This window comes from Panthera onca, chromosome F1 (genome assembly GCF_046562875.1).
Source record: "Panthera onca isolate mPanOnc1 chromosome F1, mPanOnc1 haplotype 2, whole genome shotgun sequence".
Lineage (NCBI taxonomy): Eukaryota > Metazoa > Chordata > Mammalia > Carnivora > Felidae > Panthera > Panthera onca.
Genome location: NC_138355.1, coordinates 56,326,128 through 56,338,516, shown reverse-complemented (window position 1 = coordinate 56,338,516; position 12,389 = coordinate 56,326,128). Strand labels below are relative to the sequence as shown.

Below are 12,389 nucleotides of genomic sequence, written 5' to 3'. Positions count from 1 at the left end.
GATGTTTTCCAAATGGAAAGAATAAACTGCATGCTATGATACTAGGATCGATCGTAGAATTACTCTCTTAACATTGGTCGGGGAGTATAATTTTCAAATGATCACAAAAGAATAATATGCTAAGTTCTTCCAAGTATAAAGCAAATTTGGCATCCCGAAGCTCTATGTTATGTACTCGAATTTGTCTCCAGTGAATGTAATTTCTGATGTAGAGAACTGTTAATGCTTCAAATTGTTGCCAAACATAACATGAAGAACCACTTACTCGGACACCTGATCTTTAGAATGCAGCATCGTTTGTAACAATTTTAACGCTAACTAAGTACACTTTGATGAGACAGCATTTAATAAAATGCTCATTAATTTCATCATTAGCAAGGGTATGCTAAGAAGTAAGCCAGTTTCTTATGTCACGCCCAATTAGCATCCCATGCTAGTAATCCCATTAGTATTGTTGAATTCACTAATGGAAAAACTAATGGGCATGCTACCAGGGCACATTAATTGGGCACGACACCAGTTCTGGTTTTAATTATTAAACTACGATAATGAAATGTGTGTTTGTAAAATATTAAAATGTTGAAATAGGGTTGAAGAAAATAAAAGAGTATGTAGAGGAAAGAGATATAAAGAAAGCCAACCTACAAAAATTCAAGGACTAGAAAACAGATATACCAAATGGTCATCTTTCTAGCTGATCGAGTTGTCTATAAAAGTTGGGACACTGTCCACATGAGAAACAACCCACTCATCCTCATGGGAAATTAAAAGCTGTTTTTTTGTGATATGAATTTCTGTATGTCATACATGTTGTCATGCGCTGTATGAGGCCTGACAGGAGCCAATTAAATATGTAGAATGGACATGTTACATTGCCGAAGCTATTTTAGGGAAATACATACAGAAATGTTTTACTTAAGATGGTGTGACTCACATTGCACTTTTTGTGATACAAACCTTCAATTACATCAGATAATTATTACTTTTCTCTTTTGGAAAAACAGTATTCCAAAATTATAGGAGTTTGGCCAAGCACTCCATCCAACTAATTAAAAAAATATTTTGTAATATTTTACCCAGTCCTATTTTGGTTTAAACATTTTTTTATTGGATTTGAAGTTAATTATTGCTAAGAAAATTACCTTCATTAAGAAAGAAATTTATTTTCATCTAGAAGGTTTGGAGTAATTTTCTGGTTGTTTTTTTCTTTGATAGTAGTGGTAGTAACTGATGATGGTGACAAAGTTGAAATATCTCCTACCTAGGCTTATTTGCTCATGAACGCTAAAAAAAGTAACACTGTACTAAGCATGATATGCCAAAAAGTGTCCACTTGGCTAGGAAGTACTCAGATGGAAGGTTTCTCTTCTACTTCTTTCTGTTTCCTTACCCTTACCTCCTTTCTGCTAATCTCTGTTCTTGATATCTGCCATTTCGTACTCTTAACTTTGTTTAATGTTTATTATTTTTGAGACAGAGAGTGAGAGAGAGCAAGCAGGGAAGGGGCAGGGAGAGAGGGAGACACAGAATCTGAAATAGGCCCCAGGCTCTGAGCTGTTTTCACAGAGCCTGATGAGGGGCTTGAACTCACAGACTGCTAGGTCATGACCTAAGTTGAAGTCAGACGCTTAACTGACTGAGCCACACAGATGCCCCTATTTATTTTTTTAAGAGAGAGAGAGAGAGCAGGGGAGGGAAGGGGGGTGGTGCAGAGGATCTGATGTAGGCTCTGTGCTAACAGCCCTAAATGGGGCTCGAATCATGAACCCTGAGATGATGACCTGAGATGAAGTCAGATGCTTAACTGGCTGAGCCATCCAGGCACCCCTGCCATTTCCTACTCTTAACTGCTTAGGAACTCATTTTTAACTATGATAGAATGACCTTAGATAGAAGTTTCAATGCTAGATTTAAGATTACAAGGCAATGAGTACTAAGTTTAACTACGCATTTATGTTCAATGTGTTGATAACTGGCTAATTTTTATATGAATCTCATTCCTTCTACTTATTAGCAGTATAGTGAATGTTTTTGCCAGAGAAAAACTTTTTGCCAGATATTTCCCTACCTTTAGCACAATATAGATTCAATGGCGTTGTATTAGTTTTAAGTTCTTTTTTCATATTTCTACCAAAATTCTTAAGAGCTAAACTTTTAGAGTAGAAGATTCATTATCTTTCTAATGAATATAAGTTCTCAAAATGCAAGTGTACTTTTAAGAGATTTTTTATTCCACAGAGAGGATCTTTTCAGATTTGAGTACTGTTTCTAGGAGGACATCACAGAAAATCCAGAATGATGTCAGGCATCAACTTTCACTTTGAGTTCTGTTGAAATATAGGCATGCTTGCATCATGGGGATGTCAAAGCTTATAAACTGGTTTTTAGCAAATCTACAAATATATGTGTGTGAGTTTGTAAACATATACATTCATTCACTCACTCATTCACTCATTTGTTTCCTTAAGGGCTCTTCAATGGAAGTTACTACAACTAATGATGGTGGTAAACAATATAACGATGGCAAATGGCACGAAATAATTGCTATTAGGCATCAGGCTTTCGGCCAAATCACACTTGATGGGCAGTATACAGGTAAGAGCTATATATATGAACGGTACTATTGATATGCTAACGTTGCCATACTTTTCTGTTGCTTGTATTTCTACATCTCTTTTTTCACGTTTATTTCCTCTCCATTTTGCCTGAATTGCTGTTGAATTTGCCTTTGGGGTGCTCCCAAAATGATGAAGTCTGGCAACCATTTCCTCCTTTACGCACCGTTTCAGTAAAGCAAAAATAAGAGCAAAGTCATCAGTAGCAATTTTGTCTTTTGCAATGCTTTACAGTCTGCAAGGGCTTTTACTTATGTTCTCTCATTTTATTTTTGACCTGCGAAAGACAAAGTAAAGTGGTCATTACATACATTTTAGAAGTGATGAAACTGAGGCTCAGAAAAGGTAAATAGCTTTTCCCAATTTGCACAGCTGGTAGGCAGCATTCTTTCAACACTTACTTATCCTGTCTTTGCAATTTTAAGTTTAGTATTCTTTCCATCCTACCCTATCTACTATCCGTAGATAATTATAAAACACTTACAGTACCTGTATAATGATGCAGGCTTTTATTAATCTATTCAGGAAATATGGAATTGTAATGAGCACCTACTGTGTCCCAGGGATTGCTCTAGAAACACTGGCTACAAAGAGCAGAATTTACATTTTAGGCAGAAGAGGGGCAGGAAACAGAATAAATATTGAACAAGTATCAGGTAGTGTATATTCTGAGAATAATAAAGCAAGATAAGAGAGAAAGTGTGTGTGTGCACGCATGCATGTATTGGAGAGGGGAATGTTTTGATTTCATAAAAGACTGTTAGAGAAGTCTTCTTTGGTAAGGTGACATTTGAACAGAGACCTAAAAGAGAGTAGGTGGATAAGCCAGGAAAATATCCAGGAAAAGAATGTTTCAAGCCAACAGAATAGTAGGTCCCAGGGCCCTGAGGTAGGAACATATGTATGGCATGTTAAGGACCAACAAAGAGGTCACTATGAAAAAGAGTGGGTGAAGGGGCTAATAATAGGCTGCAATCAGGGAGGCATTAGGGCTTTTTACATAGGGTTTTCTGGACTTTTACTTGGAAAAAGGGAAGCCATTGGAGAATGTCAAGAAAGGAGTGACATGTTATGACTTCTTTCTTTAAAAAGAACACTTTGGCTGCTCTTTTGAAATGAATTTTAAAGAGAACAAGGGTGGAAACATGGAGAGCAGTTAACAAACTTCTGTAATAATTATAAAATAATTCAGGCAATAAAAAAAATGGTTTCTTGAACCAAAGAAGTAAAATTGTGGGTATAATGAGAAATCTGGGTATATTGTAAATGTTAAATTAAAAGGATTAGATTCAAGAGGTGTGTGGGTGGCTCAGTGGGTCAAGCATTTGACTCTTGATCTCAGCTCAAGTCTTGATCTTGAGGTTGTGAGTTCAAGCCCCACATTGGGCTCTGTGCTGAGTATAAAGCCTACTTTAAAAAAAAAGGATTTGATTCCAGTAGAGCAGGATTAGCAAGCCCCTTGTGGGCCATATCTTGCTCATCATTATTTTATAAAGTTTTATTGGAGCACAACTTTACCCATTTGTTTTGTATTGCCTGTGACCACTTAAAGCTGCCTGGTCTACAAAGCCTAAATTATATACTACCTGGCCTTTTACATAACGAGTTTGCTAGTCCCTAATGTAGAACATGACTGCTAAGTTTGGGGTCTGGGCAACTGGAAGAATGTAGCTGCCATAACTAAGGTTGACAGGATCATGGGGGAAGCTGATATAGAGAGAGATGTTCAGTGTTAACATGGTCAGTCTTAGTATCTATGAGGCATCCAAGTGGAAATATCAGGTAGACTTCTGGGTACAAGTCTGAGTTCAGGGAAGAGTTCCAGACTAAAGATATACATTGGGAATTGTCAGCTGAGGATGGCATGCACTTACCAAGGGACCACATGGAAGTAAGGCTAATTAGAGTGGTTTGGGCTCTGAGTCTGAGGAAACAAAAAAACACCTCTCCTTCAAAGGAAGAATGGAGTTAGAAATCATAACAGATGTGTGCTGTGAACACAACATAGTTGGGGACCCAGGCCTCCTCTTGTCTTTGGGGCTGGTGGTTCACATAGGTGCCAAGCACTCCAAGTCATCTAGAGGACTTCGTATACCCATGTATGTGGGGAGAGAGAGAGCTCTGAGAAGGCAGGAGACCTGGTCCTTCCAGCATCAAGATGTTGGGACAGCGAGGAAGAACCATTGAAGAAAGACAACAAAGAGGAGAACCAAGCAAGAGTGGTATCCAGAAGCTCAGTGAAGGGTTTAATCATTTGTTAAGTGAACAGAACCCAGATTATTCCGGGGAAGTTGAAATTCTCATCTCCTTTTCCATAGGTTCCTCGGCCACACCGAATGGGAGCACTATTATCGGAGGGAACACGGGAGTGTTTGTGGGAGGGCTTCCACAGGGTTATACCATCCTCAGGAAGGATCCTGGTGAGTTTCCTCTTTAGGATTTATATGTTGTCACCAAAATTTACAACAGGATCAAGTATGAGTACATTATTATAAGGTATGAATAATAGTATTATATTTTATCTCATGCTATTCCTGTATCAAGACAAAAATGTCCCTTAGGTTTCCTTTTTTCTAAAGGAACCATGTATTACTTGCATTTAAATTCTTCGTGCCAGCCCCTGATATATAAAAAGAGTTTATTAAAAAGTATATTAAACTTTTGAAGTGAATGATACTAATTTCAGTCAAAAACATGTTATTTTAGGGGCACCTGGGTGGCTCAGTCAGTTAAGCATCCAACTCTTGATTTTGGCTTAGGTCATGATCTCATGGTTCATGAGTTCATGCCCCGCATTGGGCTCTGAGCTGACAGTGCAGAGCCTGCTTAGAATTTTCTCTCTCCCTCTCTCTGTCTCTCCTCCTCCCCTGCACATGCTTACTCTCTCTCCCTCTCTCAAAATAAATAAACTTAAAAAAATAAATGTTGTTTTAGGATTATGTGTCAATTTTTTTAGATTTTAATCTGAAGCAACACAGAAATAGGAAACTATGGGCTTGATTTATACTCTAAACAGGGTAAATAAACTTCCCTGAGTATTGAACATGTGATCAGCTCTAAACCAGACCTTAGATATCCACAGATGAACAAAATGTGGTCTTTGCCACAATAGAGGGTACAAATATATAAATGTATAATGTCAAGCAAATGCCATAAGTACTGTAAGACATAAACAAAATAATTCCTGTATTTTTGGAATGAGAGAACAAAAACAGATTCAAAATGAAACCAATAAAAAACTACCATGGACAGAAATAACCTTAGGCAGAAAGAAAAAAAAAAAAAAAAAAACATCCTTCCAAAAGCATTGCTAAGATTTTAGGGTAGTTTTCCCATGTCTGCATTGAAGGGCATATAGGGTATCGCCTCAGTCTCTCCCAGGAAGTAAAATGTAACTACATAAATATTACACATGAGCTAGAACCTAAATAAATATAAATTGTTCATGGGTGGGGATCTTCAAGGAATAACGGTGAAGAAGATCAAAAGGAATAAAATGTTTTCAGTGAAATTTGGAGAGGGATATATTTAAATACCCAAGACTGAATGTAGTTGCCTCCTCAGATATCTCTAGAATAGAGAGGGTTTTTATTGGACTACTTTAGACAGGTAGAGAGAGAAGTCTCTCGAAAACATTCATACACACACACCCACTAGAGAAAAAGAGAGAGAGGGAGAAAGAGGGAGAGGGAGAGAGAGAGAGAGAGAGAGAGAGAGAGAGAGAGCAAGCGAGCTCTCAGTCTTTGCCCCAGTTCTTTGTCCATCCAGCACATGTCTTGGCTATGGTACAAACAGGCACTGGGAAGAGAGCATACCTGGCTCCAAGTACCCTTCCTGTGGAGGACATATCTCCATTATAAATAAATAAATAATCTGACCTTGTAGAACTTTGATTGCTGGTGAATACCTTCCCTAGAATCAAGTCATAAACTCAAAAGCCGAGATCGAAGCTTTGTGTGGATCAGTATGGACATCACTGGATGCAGTGTGACCTTAGCTGCGATGCTGCCTCCTCTTCTCTAGGTTTTTCTTGCTCTCTAGTTCTAATTCTCTCATTTCACTTCATTTCTTTCCCAACTCCTATTACCAGCTATTTGCTATGTTCATAAACCCTACCTTTGCCTGGTCCGGGGCATTCTAAAATTAAGTTCAATATTATATTAATTCCTAAATATGAAATCAAATTATTGACTTACTTGTGTAATAGACTGGTTCATAATGATGAAAGAACTAAAATACAAACGAGATTAGATTAATAGAAACACTTCCTTCAAATCTTACTTTTAAAACTTGTTGGGGCGCCTGGGTGGCTCAGTCGGTTGAGCATCCGACTTCGGCTCAGGTCCTGATCTCGCGGTTCGTGAGTTCGAGCCCCGCGTCGGGCCCTGGTGCTGACAGCGTGGATCCTGGAGCCTGCTTTAGATTCTGTGTCCCCCTTTCTCACCACGCCACCCCTGCTTGTGCTGTGTCTCTCTCTGTCTTTCAAAAATGAATAAACATAAAAAAATTAAAAAAAAAAAAACAAAAACTTGTTACAACACTTTTATTTTTAAGACTAGTGGCAGATGAAATCTTCTTGTTAGTTCAAAAGGCAATATTCTGGCTACTCCCATAAAACCACAATTTCTACATAAACATCTATTTCTTTGGAAACAGTGGATCTGACATTATAACTGTTACCACTCAGCATAGGTAATGGTGTGGTGTTTACATGAATCATTAAGAGGTTTGCAGTAAATAGGTAGTGAGAGCTATTGCCTGTTTCTTTTATGTGAATGACACATAAAATTAATTGCTTTGAAAGAATGTTTCCAAAATACATATTTATTGATATCTCTCGACCCCTACAGACATAATCCGTAAAGGTTTTGTGGGCTGTGTCAAGGATATGTATTTTATGAAGAATTATAATCCCTTTGCTATTTGGGAGCCTCTGATTTGGCAGAGTGCTGAAGAGCAAGTCAACGTGTATAACAGCTGGGAGGGATGTCCCACGTCACTACAGGAGGGAGCCCAGTTCCTAGGAACAGGTAAGGTTCTGAAAGAGACACCAGCAGTTGCTTAGCAGCTAGTTTCTATCCTTTGCACAATTTAATCCCTCCTGTCCTATTACTTTGACCTCTTCTGAACCTAGTGTCACGGAAATAACTAGTTACGCCATGATACACATAAACATTTCCTCCAAGTCTGAATATGTAATACAAGTTGTAAGACTCATGGACATATATTCGTGTGTCAGATCTCTGTTAACCCATGGCAATGCTTGGTTTATATTTGGTAGTATCAAAAATATCTTTTGGTATGCCAGATGTTTTACTTAGAATGCAGTTTTACTTGGAAAGATGTTTTGGAAGTGTTATGTTTACCGGGTGAATCCACAAATATCTATTTATCCCATGGTGTAGATGGACCATATTCTCGAGAGCAAAATGTCAGCTATGTAATGGGGTGCGTAGGTTAGTGAGGAGGAGCTGGAGGATGTCACGGTCATCCCTGCCATTGCTCGAGAGGCTGCTGCAGAAGCGAGGAGCAGTGTACCTGGCGTACCTCCCCAGCCCAGTCTCTGCCTGGCCGTCACTCAGGGTAAGGGAGTGGAAGGGAATATAATGGCCTGGTGGATAGTACTTCAGATAAAAGCCCACCTCTGCTTCCTATGTTTATAACTAAGCTGGTTACTTATTCAGTTGCTTAAACCACCTTCAGGATAGAAAGATGAATAATATCCCAGTCTGTGCACTTTTCTGTTGCTCTTTTCTCAACACTGTCATTATTCTGAATTTCTCTTAGTCAATGCAATTTCTTATCGTGAATTCTGATATAAAGCAATAATAGTCTTAACTATATCCATGATTTAGAGAGTAAATTGCTTCCTCTTAAAATGTATATCCAGTTCATTCTGCTACTTCCGTACAAGTACAAGGGGGATTTCTCAACATTGATTTGCATCTTCTTTTGCGAGAGACTTACTCAATGACGGTATTCGTCCTAGTCTTTGTTACACCTTCATAACGCTGGCACTATTGCTTTATACACACTGACATGTACATATTCTTTTCTTTAAAGGGTTTCTGGAACTTCAGTCGCACATGTTTCATGGTGGAATGGATTTTGAGATTTCCTTGAAGTTCAGAACTGACCAATTGAATGGGTTGCTTCTTTTTGTTTACAACAAAGATGGACCTGATTTTCTTGCTGTATGTGTATAAATTTAGTTAAATTTACTTAAAAATATCAGATACAACTTTGAGATAAATAAGGCATGTGTTAATATTTTGCTAAATTGGGGTTTCTCTTGAAATCCATTTTTGTTTTCCTTCCTTAAGTCATTTTTAGGTTTGGAGTCCTGTGAAACATTTTGTGCTCTAAGATCGTGATTTATTTTAAATGACAATTATTACTGTGAAAATTGTAATTTTAGCAAAGCAGAGTAGTTATGAGGAATTATGAAAATCCCACTTAGTTTCCCAACATATGAAAAATATTATGTCCTTTGTTATTTCTTATATAATGCTGTTAAAAACTATATACAATAAATGCTTCGTATTACACACTCACACAAAGTATAAAAGTACAGTAAACATGAACCTACAACCCAATGCAAGAATTAAAATATCATTTTTTACATTTACTTATAGGGTCTCTCCTATCCCATTTTCCTATCCCCCTCTGGAGGTAATATGTAATTAGAATTTTGTGTTCATTATCCCCTTGCATGTAGCTGCAGTTTCAACAAAATGTATGAATGCCTGAAAATTCTTGTTTTTGACATTTATAAGAGTTGCATTATACTCTACCTTGAGGCAATTGTTTTTTGCACTCGACATTATTCCTGAGTCACTCATGTTCTCCATGTAGGTATATATTTTCATGACTGTGTAATTTAGCTCTTCTGTCAATGACATACTGGTTGTTTCCGTGTTTTTGCTATGGCAAATGGGCTGCTATGAACATTTTCATACATTTTTCTAAGTACAGTCAGCAAGTGTGATTACTTTTATTTGCCTTTAATCAGACAGTCAGATATCATTGTCAAAAATAAGTATGTTATGGGGGCACCTGCGTGGCTCAGTCAGTTAAGCGGCCGACTTCAGCTCAGGTCATGATCTTGTGGTTCGTGAGTTCGAGCCCCGCGTCGGGCTCTGTGCTGGCAGCTCAGAGCCTGGAGCCTGCTTCAGATTCTGTGTCTCCCTCTCTCTCTGCCCGTTGCCTGCTCATGCTCTGTCTCTGTCTCTCAAAAATAAATAAACATTAAAAAAAGTTTTAAAAAAATAAGTATGTTATTAAAATGTAAGTTTTTAAAAAGTTATTTTAAAGAACTTACATAGACTCAGGGGAAAATTATGAACACCTTAATCTCATTGCTCATATCTAGGCAAGTAAGTAGTAAAACACATGTGTTGGTGATTTTATGATTCTAGGATGTTTCCAATTCATTGATTTTGTTCATTCCTAGATTATATAATGTCAAATTTGCTGCCCAGGTAAGTGGAAATATATCCCTTCATAGAATTTGTTATAATTTCATCTTATTTAAATTTTTTAAATTTCTTATTTATTTTTATTTTAAAGTTTATTTTTGACAGAGAGAGAGAGAGAGTGCGAGCATGAGCTAGGGAAAGGCAGAGAGAGAGGGAGACACAGAATCCAAAGCAGGCTTCAGGCTCTGAGGTGTCAGCACAGAGCCTGACTTGGGGCTCGAACCCAGGAACCTTGAGATCATGACGTGGACCAAAGTTGGATGCTTAACCGACTGAGCCACCTAGGCACCCCTGAAATGTAATCTTTCTTAACACAGGAATTTTGTGTCTTCTTTATAGTTCTATCTTCAGTGCCTCTTTTTTTTTTTGTTTTTATTTTTTAATTTTTTTTAATGTTTATTTTTGAGAAAGAGACAGAGCATAAGTTGAGAAAGGGCAGAAAGAGAGGGAGACAGAATCTGAAGCAGGCTCTAGGCTCTGAGCTGTCAGCACAGAGCCCGATGAGGGGCTCAAATTCACGAACTGTGAGATCATGAGCTGAGCCAAAGTCAGATGCTTAACTGACTGAGCCACGCAGGTGCCCCTTCAGCCTAACTCTTGCAATTATTAAGTATTTGATAAATATTATTGGATGAATGAGTGACTGAACATGTGAATGAATTCATGTTATGGTGACTCTGAGCATTCCTTAACATCTATCTGTGCATAAATCTTGGAGAGAATGCAGAGGTGTTTATCATTTGGCCTTTCCTCTCAAGGAGCACTTGCCTCTCTTGGAGGCTCACACATCCTGATATACCTACATCCAGCCCTCCATCTTCCTCCGTTCACTGACTTTGGAAATATAATGAATCCCCACCTTATTGAATAATGTTAATTTTAAGCTTTAATGAAATAAATCTTAATCAAAACATTTAGGCCAATATATATTGAGTGTCTGCTCTGTGTTAGGCTTTCTTTTAGCACTTCCAATACAGCTATAAAGGAAGCAGACATTCACAGAACTCACATTCTTCTCCTCTGTATCTGAGAACCTAGGCTTCTCACAGTTTATTCCTCAATAAGATTTTTTCCTGTTATCCTAAGTAGCTTCAACATACGTGGCTGTCCGGGGAACTTGATTAACTCAGAAAGTTTTTACTGCTAAACTCTTAAATCTCAAAATATAACATTTCTACTCTTTGAGCTCTCGTTCTCTCTTATTGAGTTCACAAAGACATTGAGACCATTGGCTATTAGACCACTTTCTGTTTAACTTACGTGCTCTGTTCCTTAGACACCATAATGCAGCTTTTCAACCATTTTTTCTGACAACACCCTCAACTTGTGTCTTCAATTCCACAACTCTGAGTGAATCAGTTTAGCCCCTAGCTCTTCAGTTTCAATAGCCAGTTTACTGAACACCACAGGAGAACTAATACAGGTATGAAGACTGGTGACACACTGAGTCTTGAGGGTCCTAATTCTTTCATTCGACACTATTTATTGTTTATAGGATTTGCTCATAGATTAAATGTAGAACATGAAAGAAAAAGAATGTCAGGACTGGAAAACACCACAACCTGAATGTCTTCAGATAGTCTCATTCTTATAATGGAAAGAAACATAATCTCCTCATCTTCCAAATTTTCAACCTACAACTTTTGTTTTTATGAGCCAAGTCTGGGTTTCACTCTCTCCTGACTCAGGAGGACAAATATATAATTACTATGATTACAACCAAAGTTAATATTTCTACCTTTACTCTATATTCTATCCCTTCTCCTGCAAGAGCTTGTGCTACAGATTTTCTCTTTTGTTAAGTTCCAGTGTTCCTTCCACATCGGCTCTTCTCCCTCTATATATAAAATGGTTGAGCCTCATTTATCTTAAATATTTTTCCTTTTGACTTGGAAAACTCCTCTGTTGTATTTCCCTTCCCTTCAGAGCCTATTGCATTGAAAGTAACTACTCTGGTTATTTCCACTTATTTTTATATCACACCTTAGTCCTCAAATACTGTAAATATGGTTCCTAGCCCTACCACATTGCACTACAGAATTTTCAAACTTGCCAGTGACCCCTGCATTTTCTAGTCTACGAGATAATTTTTCAGTCTTTATTTACTTGATCTTCCACTGTCATCTTTTTTTTTCTTAAAATATTCTTCCCTACCGACTTTCCAAAATACTAGTTGCTCTTGATTTTCATTAAATCCTTGGCTTCTCCAAGAAGATTGTTGTTGACTTATAGAATTACATCTACCCTGCCGTCCCCTTAAGATGTTGGTCTTGCTGAGGACTCTTGCTTTGATACT

The 12,389-nt window shown here is 37.8% G+C and overlaps 1 protein-coding gene across 1 annotated transcript in view; it reads left to right on the top strand.

Annotated features, from left to right (window-relative positions):
- USH2A (usherin) overlaps nt 1-12,389 on the top strand; it is a 737,363-nt gene that overhangs the window by 296,371 nt on the left and 428,603 nt on the right. Inside the window, exons 23-26 of the mRNA XM_078441308.2 lie at nt 2,469-2,595; nt 4,934-5,035; nt 7,466-7,645; nt 8,679-8,809. Coding sequence (XP_078297434.2) covers nt 2,469-2,595; nt 4,934-5,035; nt 7,466-7,645; nt 8,679-8,809 — 540 coding nt within the window. The remainder of the gene's footprint in view (nt 1-2,468; nt 2,596-4,933; nt 5,036-7,465; nt 7,646-8,678; nt 8,810-12,389) is intronic.